The 15,099-nt window shown below is 40.3% G+C and overlaps 1 protein-coding gene across 1 annotated transcript; it reads left to right on the plus strand.

The window, feature by feature from the left end:
• Positions 1-54: 54 nt before the first annotated feature.
• On the plus strand, positions 55-14,780 carry CMPK1 (cytidine/uridine monophosphate kinase 1). Its single transcript, XM_075037062.1, has 6 exons — positions 55-310; positions 8,947-9,093; positions 9,981-10,133; positions 11,661-11,737; positions 11,819-11,915; positions 12,397-14,780. The coding sequence occupies exons 1-6, from the start codon at positions 236-238 to the stop codon at positions 12,436-12,438; spliced, it is 591 nt and encodes a 196-aa protein (XP_074893163.1). The 5' UTR covers positions 55-235; the 3' UTR covers positions 12,439-14,780.
• The last annotated feature ends 319 nt before the right edge of the window (positions 14,781-15,099 follow it).

Here is a 15,099-nt window from a genome sequence, read left to right on the forward strand (position 1 = left end):
CGCACATGCCCGCCCCGCCCCTCCCGGTCGGCGCGCGCCGCCGGGGACCCGGAAGCACTTTCCCTCGGCGGGGACAGCTCAGCAGCGGCAGCTGCGGCGGCGGCTCTGCCTCAGCTCCATCCCCAGCCCTGGCCTCGGTGCCCGCCGCTCCCTGCCCGCTCCACGGCCGCCCCTTGGCCGCCGCCCCGCCGCCTCTGTCGTCCTGCTGCTTCTCCGCCGCCGCCTCCTTCTCCTCATGAAGCCCGTCGTCGTCTTCGTCCTCGGCGGGCCCGGGGCGGGCAAGGGGACGCAGTGCGCTCGTATCGTGGAGGTGAGGGCAGCGGACCCGCCGCCGGGGATGGGGGGAGTGAGTGTGTGTGTGTGGGGGGGGGGGGTACGGGACTACGCGTCCCGGCGTGCCGCGGGGCTCCGGCTGCGGGGGGCTGTGCGGGCGGGGGCGCGGGGCACGCTGGGAGTTGTAGGCCCGGCCGGGGGTGGGGGGTGTCTGCCTCTCCTCGGGGTGGTCGCTTGCGGGGAGCGCGTCCCCCTTCGCCCGGCGGCGGGCCCCGCACCTCCCTTGCGGTCTGGGCTTTTGTCTAGCCTCGGAGGCGATCAAATAAAAATAACTGACCCACATCTCCCCCTCAGGCGGTGAAGCAGCGGGGGCAGCCCCCGGTCCAGCCCCCCTCCCCGTTCCCCTTCCAGCCCCTGTCAGGCAGGCTGGTTAAGGGCAGGCCTTTGTCCTCCTTCTGCCTTTTATTCCCTCAGCCCCCCGGGGATCCCCACTGCGCGGGTGGGTCTGCCTGCGCTGGCATCATCCGCCCTGGGCGGTGGGACACCTGCTTGGGGTTTGGAGGCCGTGGCATTTTCGGGCGCTGTGCCTTGGCGGAGGGGCAGGAGCGTGGCTCTCCAGAAGTTGCGGGCCGCCTGGGCGGTGGTGCGGTGTCAGGGCGGCCGTGCAGCCCAGCCCGAGTGGGTGGCTCTGTACACGTCTGCCTGGCCACGTAGGTGATTGCGGGGCTGCCACCCACACGCCTCCAGCCTGCCGGTTTTGTGGCCTGGGAATGGAGGCGGTGTGGTTTACAGTGGTTGGGAATACATTGACTTCAAATGTGTGGGATCAAGGTCTATGTCTTCTGAAGCCTGCCCCTTAAATGTAAGAGCTGGTACGATAGACATTGCAGGGTGTTGGCTTTCTGATCCGGTGCCATTTCTGTAAGATGTGAAAGTAAAATGTTTAAAATAGAACTAAAGTTTTGTTCTACCACAGAATATGGTAGAGGTCAAAGGATGTCCTGACCTCATAGATGGTTAATCTTCTCCTCTCTTTTCAAAGAGCCTAAAACTGATGGTATAGGTTGAGAAGACTTTCTGCTATATATTTCTTATTTTCAGTTTTCCAAATACGTTTTTACAGCCCTTTGAGATAGGACAAGTATCTAAGAAAGAACGGTGAATGCTGCGTGGTGTAGTACCATCCTTTTAAAAACCAAAAAAACAGAGGGATAAGTGCACTGTATCCAGGTGAATAATTACAGAAGTAGTTAAGGCTGAGTGCTTCCAAGCGTGTATGTTGGATTTGAAACAGCTTCTTTTTTTTCTTTTTTTTTTTCCCCTGAGCAGTTGTATATATTTTTCTTGTTAAAAGCCATATAGGATCAAAGTTTATCCATACCTGCACCAAAAGGAATGTCTAAGAACTGTAGCAATGCCCATGTTTCTGAAACTATTGGTGGAAAAAACCCCCGCAACTCCTGGCACGGGCACATTTTGTGTGTTGTCTATTCTGGTGATGCCCTGGCAGTGCTGTTGCAGTTTATCCACGCTGCCATTATATCCCAGTCCTCAGTGTTGTATAACTAAGTTATGCAAATTTGGTCCAGACTGAAAAATGCCGTTATGACTTCGTTCTGAAGGATTTTAACCACAAATTGCAGACTCTCATTCAAACCAGCTTATTCATTAAATTAAATTGTGGAATGAAAGGTTCGTAGTGCTCATAAAGCCTTTTTGGTAAGGTCAAATTCTGCCCCTGGCACATAGCAAACAAATGAGCTTAAACTGCAGGGGAATCTTGTAGGCTGTCATTAATGGCTTTCACCAAACCATTAATGTAGCCTCAGGGCTGAAGTACCTTGTGTGGCCGCTGGCCTATGTTTAGAAGTATAAATGCCTTTGGCTTGATAGGTTAATATAATTGGATAAAGACCACTTTATTAGGAGGAGTTCAAATGAGTCATTGCTACTCGAATTGTATTTGCAGCTCAAAATGAAAGAAGAAAGTTAACTTTGCTTGTACTGTATTTATTTTCTTTTCTAAGCCTGGAAAGGGAAGTCCAAATACTAATAAATGTAAATTTGCTTTAATTCTGCTAATCCTGTTCATTGCATGGAAAGAAGTTTATTGAAGTCAGTGGGCTGACAATAGAAAGCACTCGGACTCGCCGTCTGCAATGGTTGGCCTTCCTGCTCGCTCGGACACCTCTACAGGAGCTGCTGGCTAAATTTTGAGGGAGAGAGGGTCTGAGGTGGTTGAAGGGAGAGTTGGACTGATGCAAGCCTGCTAGAAAACTTTCGAAAAAGGGGACATGAACAGGGAAGTGTGGATGAAACACAGCAGACGTACTGGAGAGCAGCACCTCTTTTAAGCACACGTCCTTGGCCTGGCCCCTAGCAGCCCCCCAGAGAGCCCTGGTGCAGGCGGTTGAATAGCCTGTATGCAGTCAATGTTGCCTTTAGGTTGAAGGTGTATTTTTGTTAGGATTTTAAACCCTGTTGGCAGCTTGCCACAGAGAAAAGGGTCTGTAGCTGAGTAATAATAAACCTCATTCATCCTTGTTGTAAACGGACTGAATAATATTAGCTTACATTTGGAATGAATCTGACTCAGTATCTTGCTGTAAATCTGAAGTGTGTGCTGAACAAAAAGTCAGTATGGGCTATAATTATTTCTCAGTTGCTATTCATACTGGAGATTTGGGACAGAGCACATCACACATGTGGAAGAAGTCTCACTTTGCTGAGGTGAGATCTTGTATGCTTTTAGCGTTAAACGATTTTATTAACAAACCAAGGATATCTGTGTTTTGTAAAGCAGGTATTACGTACTACCTGGGAATGATTTCTCAAAGTAGTGTTGTAATTGTTTTGCTGACTATGCTCTACATTCTCAGAAAAGGGAGATGGCTATCACATGTTGTAGGCGAAATATGTATTTTTTAAGTAGTAACCTAAATCATAACGGCTCAATATGTGTGTGCTGGAGTCCCTCATTCTGGAGAAGGCATGTATGCATACCAAATTTGGACCAAAATGGAGAAATTATTTGAGGGAAGAAGACGCAATAACAAGTGGAAATGGGTATTGACACGGTGTACGAAAGGGAACAGCAGGTAAGCGATTAGGTTTCTTTATCTTCACAGATAAGGTTGGAGGAGACAGCTGAACCAGGCTGGTTTTCTCCGATATGGAAGAAAGACTCGTGTACATTCCACAAACTCACAGAATTGTCACTGAAATGCACATGCAGCAAAACTGCTGCTCTGGACCATTTCCCCCTGTTTAGGAAGGGATGAAGCAGAATTCCCTCTTAAGTTCGTATCCAGCTCTGCAGATTAACTCCTGAAATCTTCCACAGCTCTGTTAGGTGGAGCTTGCCATCATCTGGGACTGTTGCACAGCTGTCATGTGAGGCAGAATATTTGAGCAGGTAGTTGAATGATGTCACTTGAATGCGGGTTCTTGCAATAACCTTCATGCTTTCCACAGTGTTTGTATTTTCTGTGACTGTGAGGTTATTATGTGTGTGTAGGGCAAAATGAATGTGTTTTATTGCTGACTTCTGAACTTTGCTCATGAAATGGTTATGGTGAAGTCAAGGCAAAAAATGCATTCTTCAAATCTGCACAAAATATGCTTTCATGTACTTAAATTTCAAATCCTTATAACCTTTGCCTGAAATGCAAAGCTCTTTGGTTGGTGGGAAGAATAATAACTAAACCATTTGTCTGTGTTCCAAGCAAGATTTGAGTTGTATTTTGTTTGTTTGTTTTGGCAAGGTGATTCTGTAGGGATTTGGAGTATGCAAGACATCCCTCTCTGTGTACCTAAAATGTAATTCACCTCCACCACAGCCTGATCCTGTATGTTTGTGGTTAAATCTAAAATTAATTCCACGAGGTGGGATGCTGAAGCCTTCTCCTTTTATAAGAGCGTAAGTTAATATCCAAATGGAAAAAGCTGTTAAGTTGCTTTGGGATATATGATAAGGAGATTTCCTAGGGTGAAGAAAACAATGCAAAGAAGAACTCATTGTATCAGAAACACTCCTCTGAAAGTAGCAGTGGATTTAGGTTTTGCTGTTGTGTGTTAATTGTCTTCTGGAAGTTGGTTGAGAGACAGTGTTAACTTCCTTGAAATAAAAACGTTTTTAAAATTGTTTACTTTAAACTCAACTTTTGAAATCTCTTTCAAGAGTGCCAAGTATTAGTATTCTACTTAGCCTTAAGTTCTCATAGTTGTTTTTGATGAAAATAAGTTTATATTTCTGAACTTTGGAGCTTTTTTTAAAACATGGTGAGTGATCGTTTAAACCTACCCCCTGAAGATTTATCCCTATACGCTTCCATTTTGCAGAACACTGGGCTTTGGGAAAGTCCAAAATTCAAACTTACTGGGTGCCTTTTATTGAGCTCAGCATTCCTGAAGCACTGGGGTGCTCTGTTTGCCCCCCCTTCCCTGGGGGTGCTGTCAGCGGGATCTCCTTTGTGCGTTTTGTTTTGTTAATGTGGGGTTTTTTGTTTGTTTTTCCTCCCCCAGAGGCAAGAACATATTTCAAACTAAGAAAATGTCTTCAATTTTTTTTTTATTGGAATAAGGAGACAGAAGGTCTATTACTGCATTATAGTTTATACCCCAAAGTTTTAATTCCATGTGCTAATTGCTAATAGGACAAACAAAAGCTTTTTTAGGTAAAAAAAAAAACAAAACAAACAAACCAAAAAACCCCCCACAAAAACAAAATGAAGGCTGCAGGCTTTACTCAGTTCTATTTCTAACTAGTTCTTGAATGGTGTATGGAGCAAATTTCGGCTGTTTATTAAGGTTGCCCAAGATATGACAGGTCAGAACTAGGGCAATAAAAGTTTGTGTTTTATTTGTTTAGATCTTAAGACCTGTGACTTTCATTTTCAGAGTAACAATGATAAGCCAAGATGGGAGTCAAGGTCAAAGTAGTAATTTGTGTTTTTCTTGCTTTTTCTTGGCTTCTGCTCACTTAAGGAAGTCTCAAGCTGTGTGTTTAGTGGAGAGATGTGTTGCTGGACCACACAGGGCTGAATCAGAAATAAACTTTGTGCCCCTCGAAAGCTGGCTGTGTAAGGAGTCCCAGCAGCAGCTGCTGCACACTACTGATCCTTTCTTACTGCCTCAAGAAGATTGCTAGGGCAGACTCCACCCTATTAAAGTGTGACACAGATATGACTCATGTATTTTCAGTTGTATTCATCTATTTTTTTTGTTTTACTGAAAACAAAGCATGTTCTGTCTGCGGAGTGGAAGTCGCAAATCCTGGTTGACAGAAGAAAGATGGAAGTGGCTACAGGGCAGGGGAGAGAAGGGCATCCCAGGGAGGCTGCAGTCTCGGCTTGTAATTTGGAGATGTGGAGCCTATAGGTTGCATGTCCCTGTTTGTCCTGCTGAATGGGGACTGATTTACAAGGCCACTGTGAGACAAACGAGCGAGCAATATTTTGCTCTGCTCTATACAGTACTCTTAAGTGCTGTTCTGAGTAACACCTCTGTAGTTGGATTGATGGAAACTTGAGTTTGCCTTCCCACATCCCTGTGATTTTTTTTTTTTTTTTTAATGCAAAGGAGGAAGATGTCTACAGTGGTGCTGAAGACAGCTGATTTTCATCTTTTTCATTCACAGTTAATTTTCAGAAGAGATTTGGATTATGGTTCTCCAAATATAAAAATAGTTTTAAAAATAATGAGAACTTGTGTAGTAGCAACTTATTCATTTAATCTTTTTTTCTTCTTATAGAACAGCATTCCAGTCTGCTAGCATAGCAGAAAGCATTATCTCTGAAAGAAGTTTTAGAGTAGTTAACTCTGTATTTTCTTTTTTCTTCTCTGTAATCTAAAAATTTGTCCAATACTTGGCAGCCAAATGTTTGGAAAAATTTTTTAACCCAGTTTCTATTTCAAGTCTCCTTTCAGTCTGACTTTATGAATCTGGCATATATGCATCCTTCAAGAACTGGAGAAACTGCTTTTTCATTGTTTGGCAGCCACAGTCCTGCTCCCTTTCCGATTTCGGAGGAGAAGAATTAGGCAGTAGTTGCAACAAGTCACGTTCTGGGGATTGCATCAAGATGTACTTGGCACTGCTGGAAAGTCATGCTGGCACAGGGCGAACCCTGGCAAGACGCGAGAGTGTTTTGCCCTGGTTTTTGCGCAGTTACATCACAGTCTCTTTTGCGAGCTCTTGGGGATGTGACGATTTGCTCCAATTCAGGACGCTTGCTGAGGGTTTATCTTGCCTAAGATGAAAGAAAACTTTGTGCCCTGCACGCATTGATTAAAACTGGCAAGAGTAGTGTGAGCACTGCATCTCTGAAGCCTTCTGTGTATGGAGCAGCAGCCAAGCCTTTCTCTGTGCTTGTTTGCATTGTTTAAACCGACATGTTTTCTTTGGCTCTTGGCTCGGTACAGTTAATAAATAGATGTTTTGGCCCTGAAGGAGAGGTTTGTTTTTCTTATTGCTTGATTAATCCATTCTGAAGGTTACTCTAGAATACAATTTACTATTATCTAAAACAAGTCTATTTATACAACAGCACTTTAAAACACTTCTATCTTTTACTTTCCTGTTCAGCCATTAAAAACTATTTTAGTTTGCTGTTGCAAAAGTCAGAGATTCCAAAAATTGTCTGACTCAATTTTGTTTTCATGCATGAAAAGGGAAGTGCCAAGGAAAATTAAATGGCTTGGTAATCCTCTAAAACCGAAGGGATTATATTTTCCTCCTGTTTTCTTCTTTGTAGAAACTTGATGTTAAAAATATCATCATTCTTTAACGTTAGCAAGAAGAAGTACATGTTAATTTAGGGTTCAGCAGAGTAAGGTTTCTTGCTTATAGGAAAGATTTATTCTGGTTTATGGCTTCTGTAGTTCATAGTTAATATTTAGATTTGCAATTAAATACGCATATCCAAATGCAATGCACATTAAAGCAGGAATACAGTGAGCTTATAGAGGATGTCTGTGGAGCTTTTTCTTCACAGTTATTTAGAGCAAAATCTTGCTTCCTTTTTTTGCCAGCTGTGTAGAGTTTTGGAGATTTAGGTAATTATATCCCTTCTTAAATTATGACTATGGCAGAACTAACTTTCCACGCTTTTGTGGGTGAAATTGGAAAGCAACTGAAATGTTTTTAAAGTCACTTAGTGGGTTGTGTAATATTTCTGTTGTACTTAGTCCAGTAGCCAAGTTTTTAAATCCCAAGTTCACAGCCTTAAAAAGTGTGTAGTCATATTATTATGCTGCTCGGACACCTTTTTTGAAAATTGCTTTGGATGTTGCTGCAGCCAAGCTGATAACCCTGAAGTTTTTTGCTGCTGCTTTTGTTTTGTGTAAAAAGTTTAGGATGAGTTTGTATAGGTGTACTGTTTTGGGTGTATAGCTAGCTTAGGTAATCACCAAGGAGATGTCTTTATTGCCTATTTTTATGGACTATATTTGGTGAAGGAGCATAGTACACTTGGTTAGTTGTCTTGTGGTGTTAAATGAGCTGAGAAAATGATTGTTTTGTGCTCTGAAATTTCCTTTATAACAATGTATTTCTCTTTGGTAAGCATGTATTTGTATGTTTGCACTAGGTGTCTGTTTATGATGGTAAATGCCTGAGAAATACTTTTCATTGGTATTTTGCATTAGTAACTTTTTTTAGGTGCAGTTTGAGGTGAAAGAAGAGAGTAATGGTGTCTGCTGTTTTCCTGCGTACCGGTAACAAGTCGATAGATTTGGACCGGATCTCTCTGCCTTCTTTCTGTTTACTCTACATGGTGTGACATAGGGTGGCACCAGTGTAGCTGTTTACCTTCATCTGCCACATCATCGTTAGGAGAAGGCACTAGACTCCCCGAAGGGCTGCCCTCCGAGTTTGTCACGTTCATCCCAGGGAAAGAGGTAGCAGGGGCAGGCATGCAGGGCTGGGTTTAGAGGAGTGCATGTGTAGCACCGTTTGTGTAGCTGCGATGTTAGATGCAGAGTTATAAGTGATTTGACCAAGGCAGAGGAGGAAGTTGGTGCCAGAACCACAACGGGAATGTAAGGATTCCTGACTGATGCTGTGCTCGAAACATTCTTCCAGCTCCAAAGGACCTGGAATCACCTCATGTGCTTTTCTTTAAGTAGGTAATGAGATAAAATTACAAACCTATTGTGTAAACGTAGCAAGGAAAGACACTATCGCAACTTTTCACTTTCTAAGTCAAGACTTGACCCAGTAACTGATAACCACTTAAAATTTTTAAGTAGTTGAACCATTAGGATGGGGTATAGCTTGTATCTAATTTAGTGATTGTTAAATATCTGATTGCACAGTGTAACGTTTCAGGAAGTGCCTTGGGGACTTTGAGATGGTCTTGTTTCCAAACATGACAAAATTACCTTTGAAAACGGTACACAAACGCCTGACCAAAGCCCTGTCGAGCATTTTACCCAAGAATCTCTCTACAGCTGTGGTTTCTGTGCATGCAGAATATGCTGTATTGTCAGATTACACACTGAAGATGGAATAGATCTGTCACTAGCAAGATGATCTGTCACTAGCAAGATGCTATTCCCTGTATTCTTCTGTTGCAATGCAAAGATAAATGTGGCTGACACTGCTGACTGATGTGAACTTTGCACATGTACTAATTGAAGGGAGTCTATGCCTGTTTGTTTTGCATGTTTCAGAAATACGGCTACACGCACCTTTCTGCTGGTGACCTCCTTCGAGATGAACGAAAAAGGCCAGGCTCACAGTATGGAGAACTCATTGAGAGCTACATTAAGGAGGGAGAAATTGTACCGGTTGAAATAACAATCAGCTTGCTGAAGAGGGTAAGGAAAGGGCTATCTCCTTGCTGGTTCACTCTTGCAGACTAAGCAACAAAATGGTGGCTGTGTTCTGGAAGAATTGCCTTTCTTCTGGTGTGAGTAGTGTGAAATGGCAGACACGCAGGTGCACATCACCTACTGGGCTTCTCTTGGCAATTACTCATGTTTCTTTCTGGCTTGTTGGAGGGAAGTAGGTGATAGCCTCTGATACCTGGGGATCTGTGAGAATGGGATTTTTATTTTTTATTTCTTTTTTAGTAGCTCTAAGGAAATTGGTGAAACTCTGTATTTCTTATTTCCCTTAACTAGCTTTTGGACTTCTTGGTCAGCTCAGTCATATTTGACTGCAGGTTAGAGGCCTTAAAGGTACTAAGTTTCTGTAAGTTTTATCAAAATAGATAGCCAGGTGAGGAAAAGCACCTGCTAATGTTGCTGTGGAAGGAAAAGCTCCAGCCTTTATCCTTATTAGGTGTTCAGGAAAACCAGAGTATCTCCTTTAAGACAGAGAAGGCTTCTGTTGCTCATGGCACTCTAAATTTATCTAGAGTTTTTCTCTTAGAATTAACTCTAGATCAGGGATGTTTTGGCATCTTACTGTGTAACAGCACTTTCCAGTATCTTGTAGAAAATCAACTTTAAAGCTGGAATTGTGTGTTATGAGATTTTGAGCTTTATGAAATAGTGAATTCAGTTTGAAAGAAGGCTATATTGGTGCATCAGTGAATTAATTAGCATGCATTGAAGGTGAAACAAAAATACATTTTGTAAATCTGCAATAATCCTAAAATAAATGCTTCTCCATTTATCATGTCAACATTTTGAGGGTAATTTAGTAAGTAGATAAATGATTGTATGTGCAGGAGATCATGAGTTGAATTCTCTTTTATCAGGCTATGGATCAAACAATGGCTGCCAATTCCCAGAAGAACAAGTTCTTGATTGATGGATTTCCCAGGAATGAAGATAATCTTCAAGGCTGGAATAAAACTATGGATGGAAAGGCGGATGTTTCTTTTGTTCTCTTTTTTGATTGTGACAATGAGGTAATGAAGTGTGTTATTCTGTCACCTCCTTTCTTGCTATATTGTGAGAATCATTCAAGAAGAACAATAAAACTCTGTCAGGTAGTGAATGGACTAGTGTAAGAGTAGAAGGAAAACTTTGTCTGTGACTTTCAAGGATTTTTTGGCAACTTGTTTTTGCAGATGAAAAACTGCGTGTTTTTGAAATAGCAGGCAGCTAATTGCACTTGGTATAACCGTGCGAATAAATTATACTGAAGAAGTACTGCAGGCAATTGCATTCTTAAGGAAAATTTATAAAAACTTTAAATACGTTATACAAAACTATTTGGTTAATTTCCAGAAAACATTACTCAGTTTACTCTTAGTAACTGTTTAGTCCAAAATGAACTTGATAGCAATGTCTGCTTTAATTCTGAAGTGCTGGCAGCAGCAGTCTTTATTTTCATAGTTATGAGATGTGCTATAGGATAGCCAGTAATCAACATTTTATTCAGCAAGTCATTAGATTACAAGGGCATTTTGACAGTGATACATTATATTCATTTAACAAGTGCCATGATATGCTGTCTTTTTAATATGTCAGTGCCCTTGAGGCATAAAAACGGATATGAGAATCCCAGCACCTTAAATTGACTTTCTTCGTTTTACCCTTTTCCCCAATTCCCTGAGAAATTTTGTTACTTTTTTTTATTAATTGCAATTATTTTTTAATCTCAAAGAACAAGTGAGGGGTTATTTTTTTCTATTTAAAAACTTAAATAAAATCAATTTTTTCACTTGGTGGAGTGTTAATTTTGGTTCTGATTTGTTTACTAGACAAATACTAGACAAAAAATAGACAACAATGCCTCATGATCTTCTGGATTTTTTTTACTATGGGTGTACTTTGTAGGAAAAAATAACTTTTAACCATTGCCCTCTTGCAGGAGTAGGATAAATGTATTCATGAACTGCACATGTGTCAGCACTGCTTACTCAACTTCATGGTTCAAAACTTAGTTCGTTGGGCAGCTTTTAACTATGGTTAGTTCTTCAGTTTTTACTTAGATTTTGATTTTTAAGTCTTTGTTATAACAATGTCAAGTAAGAACATTTTAACTTACAATAACTTAGTATGTAGCCTTACAAAATTCTTGAGAGAACACGCAGCAACTTTCTTTCAGTGCAGGCATATATTAGTAGTCTAATTTGACATGCTTTTCAGAAAGTCTGAACACATCCTTGAAAATCAGGTAATTTTCTTCTTTAAATGTCTCAAGTCGGAGTCCCAGTCGAACCGCAGAGCTTGATGTCGCTTTTACTTCCACTGACCCCTGTCCCATTTTAAGAGCCCCCATTTTAATAAACTGGTGAAGTGTGAAGCTATCGTCCTTTTTCTCTGGAAGAATCTAACTTTCCATGTGAATTCTGGTTACATCCACCAGATCTGGACAGTATTTTGTGTGTCTGGCCTATTTAGATTTTTCAGGATTATTGTTTTGTTCCTGCTTTCAAGATAGCACCTTGTGTTCTTGGTTGTGATCATTCTTTTGATGTTTTTTGTAGATATGTATTGGCCGCTGTCTTGAAAGAGGCAAGAGCAGTGGTAGGAGTGATGATAATCGGGAGAGTCTGGAAAAGAGGTACCATCTTCAAAGCTTTTCAGTTCCCTTCTGTTTATATTTTGCTATGTAATGCTTTTTTCCCCCTGTGTTTTCTCCTAGAATTCATACGTATCTGCAGTCTACTAAGCCTATAATAGATTTGTATGAGAGAATGGGAAAAGTCAGAAAAGTGGATGCTTCTAAGTCTGTTGATGAAGTAAGTATATAAGCCAAAAAACCACGGGGGTGACAGTGGCAGGGTACATAGTTTTGGCATTCTTCTGAGATGTGTGTGCGTGTGGTTAGTGTGCTAATCGAGCACTGATGTGTATTACTGAGGGAGGTTGTGGAACTCTCATTTTGACCCTTGAAGAACTGATTAAGATGTGAATAACTTTAAGAAATCAATTAGTTCTGCTTGAACATGAGCTGAACTAAAGAACTTTTCAGCGTTTCTGTGTTTAACAGTGTCTTGTCTTTTTCACTTTCATGAGCTTTTGCTTTTCTGAAGTTGTATTGCTCTTCTGTCTCAGTTTCCCAGAATTGATGCCAATTTCACTATTAGAGAATTAGTGAATGTTTTAAGAAAAACCTATATATTTTTTAAAATACTCTCAATTATTGTGTATGCTGGTTTAAGTTGAAGTAACTGTTTGACTAACACTTCATAAAATGAGTATTACTCTCTCTCTTTGTAGGTTTTTGAAAAAGTTGTACAAATTTTCGACAAAGAAGGCTAATTCCCAGCTTGAAAGTTCATTTAAACTTGTGCTTGAATCTTGCTTGAATAGCTGCTACTGCAGTCCACTCTTTGTAATTGTTTTAAAAGATTTTTTTATTGTTTTTCACATATCTAATGATGATTGGAAAAGCAGTTAATTACAAATGGATCTGTTTTTTAAATAAGAAATCATTTCTTGTGGCTACAGCATACAAATTTCAGGGTTCTGCATTAGTACAAGTTCAGTTACTGACATGGTGAAACCACAGTTGAAGTATCTCTCTGAAGAGACTATTTATTCTGTCACAGTTCTGTGCCTGTCGTGGGCAGCCCTTCTTACTCCTTATTGCCATATACTTTTTTTTTTTTTTTTAAAGGATCAACTAAACAGCAGCATTAAGCAATGAGGGACCCATGTGCCCTTGTTTGTTTTTTGGATGCTTGGACCAAATTTAGCAGAGATTTTTTTCAGATAACAATTTTGTCACAAAGTTCCCTGTTATTCCCAAAACCAAATTCTTTAAGTCAAGCTACAGTTAGTATGAGAATCTGTTCTAGCAGGTCTCACAAAACTATATAATATGCTGTTCAGGAGTAGACATACAAAGTACTTCATGGAAAGTGGTGCTTTCTTATGACTCTGGATGTAAACTGTCTTGTAAGTTCTTGAGTACCTGGATGACATGGCCCTGGGCTTTACCTTGTCTTCATTTGCAAAAGGTTAAGAATATAATTTCAAAGTCAGGTCAGTATTTCCATACTCATTTATTTTAAACGATGTTTATATTCTTAATTACAGCATGGTCTTCACAAGATGGCAAAACTCTTAAATAGCGTACAATAAGCAAAATCTTCTAACAGTTCTGTCTTTTGTAACAAGTGTAAGGGAATTTCTGTATTATTATTATTATTATTGAAATACTGTATTACTGAATGCTTTAAGGTTTGGTACCTGGGGAAATACTTTTATGGTTAAACTAGTGAATTTGTTTCCCTAAAATTGTATAATTTTAATAGCTGTTTGTTTGAAAATATTGTAAATTATTGCACTTTTGTTGTTACGTGGTCAGCTGAAGGGAAGATACCTGCAGAAAAAAGTACCATTCCCTTAAACAAATTGGGTCTTGCTTCATCACGTTCTCTTGAATTAGCCAAGTACAGTCATCAGCAATAGTTGGGATAAGCAGATAACTGGTTGAAACAAACTGGTTTAAATGTTTGCACAGATGTGGTGTAATTCTGCCTTTTGTTTAAAGTAACCTTTTCTCTCTTCTATATAGTATGCATAGGTATGTGGGGCCCCAACCATGCATTCCTTGCATGCCCTGAGCTTTCACTGAAGAAGGCTCCAGAAGGCTTGAAGATGAGTGTTTTTAACTAATTTTAGTGGTAGACTGTTCTTCCTACATTAACTGACACTGTAATTGGTTTGTGATATGCTAATAGATGTTGCAAATTACAGGCAATTGCAATTTGGAAATCTTGGGGCTCAGCTTTTCTTTATTGGTGACTTTATTTAAGGAAAAACTTTAAATTAAGCCTAGCTTCTAATTAGAATCAGACGTGTTGGTACTCATCCTGCAGCATGATCTGTGCGGCCAGATTTGTATTTGTATGAATTCTCTTCTTGCTGAGGTTCTTGAGGCTGCTGGACTGGGGAAGAGATGGGTCAGAAAGAAAGGGTAAACTACAGTATCTTTTCCTGTATGGTAGGAGTTCAAACAGTGGACTGAGCACAAATAGCTGTTTGCTACTGCAGAATATATGGACCATGACTACTTTTGTGAGTGTGGGAGGCTAATGCTTTTGCTTTAGGAATTTCCCCTTAAAAAAAAATCATGGAATTAAATTCTTATTGTATAAGTATGCTGACATAGGATAGGATCCAGCGAAACTGCATGTTTTGATATGAAGGTTAGAATCAGGGTTTTTCCAAAAAGACTTCAAACAGGATTCTTTTAATCTAATTAGAGAGATTTAATTATCTTTTGTTTCTACGTTACTGGTTTTTACAAGTTCTGTTCAGAATAGAGTATCTGTTTTCTCCCATCATATACTTTTCTGTGTATTTAATTGCTGAAACAAAGAAAAAAAAACCTTTGGAGCAAGTTTTTAGAAAAAAACAATGTTTTGGCAATATTGAATTTGGAGTGGATTGTAATGTGTCTGTGCAAAGACTAGATTTTTTTTGTCATTTTATTTATTGAAGATGCCATTAAATGTGTTACCAATTCTTTCAAGTTGGACTTATGATTGAAATAAAGATTAAAGGCAATATGCCAATGTGTTGTGTCTGTTTAGCAGCAAAACTGTTTAAAGAATTTGAGGAGATCTAATAAACTTTGTTCTGTGGCTTAACACGAGTGCTTGGTTTACAGTAATCCATCACAAGGGATATTTTTCATATGTATCTATCTCTATAAAGTGTGTATTTGTTAGTGTTAGATACCTTGCATGGCTGCATACACAAAGGTATGTGTATAAAAGTTCAGTTTTCACCATCAGAACTGAGGTCCTGAAGACCCTGGTAGGCACAGCATAAGATCAGGCAAATGCCTGTGGAATTGGTACCTTTCCTTGATTATGTAGGTTTATCAGATTACTCTATTTGTATAGTTGTGCGGTGATAATTCATTTGGCCCATCGGTGAAAGAAAGGGGACCTGAAGTAGACTAGAAAA

The sequence above is a fragment of the Buteo buteo genome, chromosome 10 (genome assembly GCF_964188355.1).
Source record: "Buteo buteo chromosome 10, bButBut1.hap1.1, whole genome shotgun sequence".
NCBI classification, from domain to species: Eukaryota; Metazoa; Chordata; class Aves; order Accipitriformes; family Accipitridae; genus Buteo; species Buteo buteo.

Bases quoted from the DNA above. Each gene is read 5' to 3' on its own strand.
- CMPK1 (XM_075037062.1), top strand. From the start codon at position 236: ATGAAGCCCGTCGTCGTCTTCGTCCTCGGCGGGCCCGGGGCGGGCAAG. The intron at 9,094-9,980 runs GTAAGGAAAGGG...CTCTTTTATCAG, and splicing joins CAATCAGCTTGCTGAAGAGG to GCTATGGATCAAACAATGGC. The intron at 11,738-11,818 runs GTACCATCTTCA...GTTTTCTCCTAG, and splicing joins CGGGAGAGTCTGGAAAAGAG to AATTCATACGTATCTGCAGT.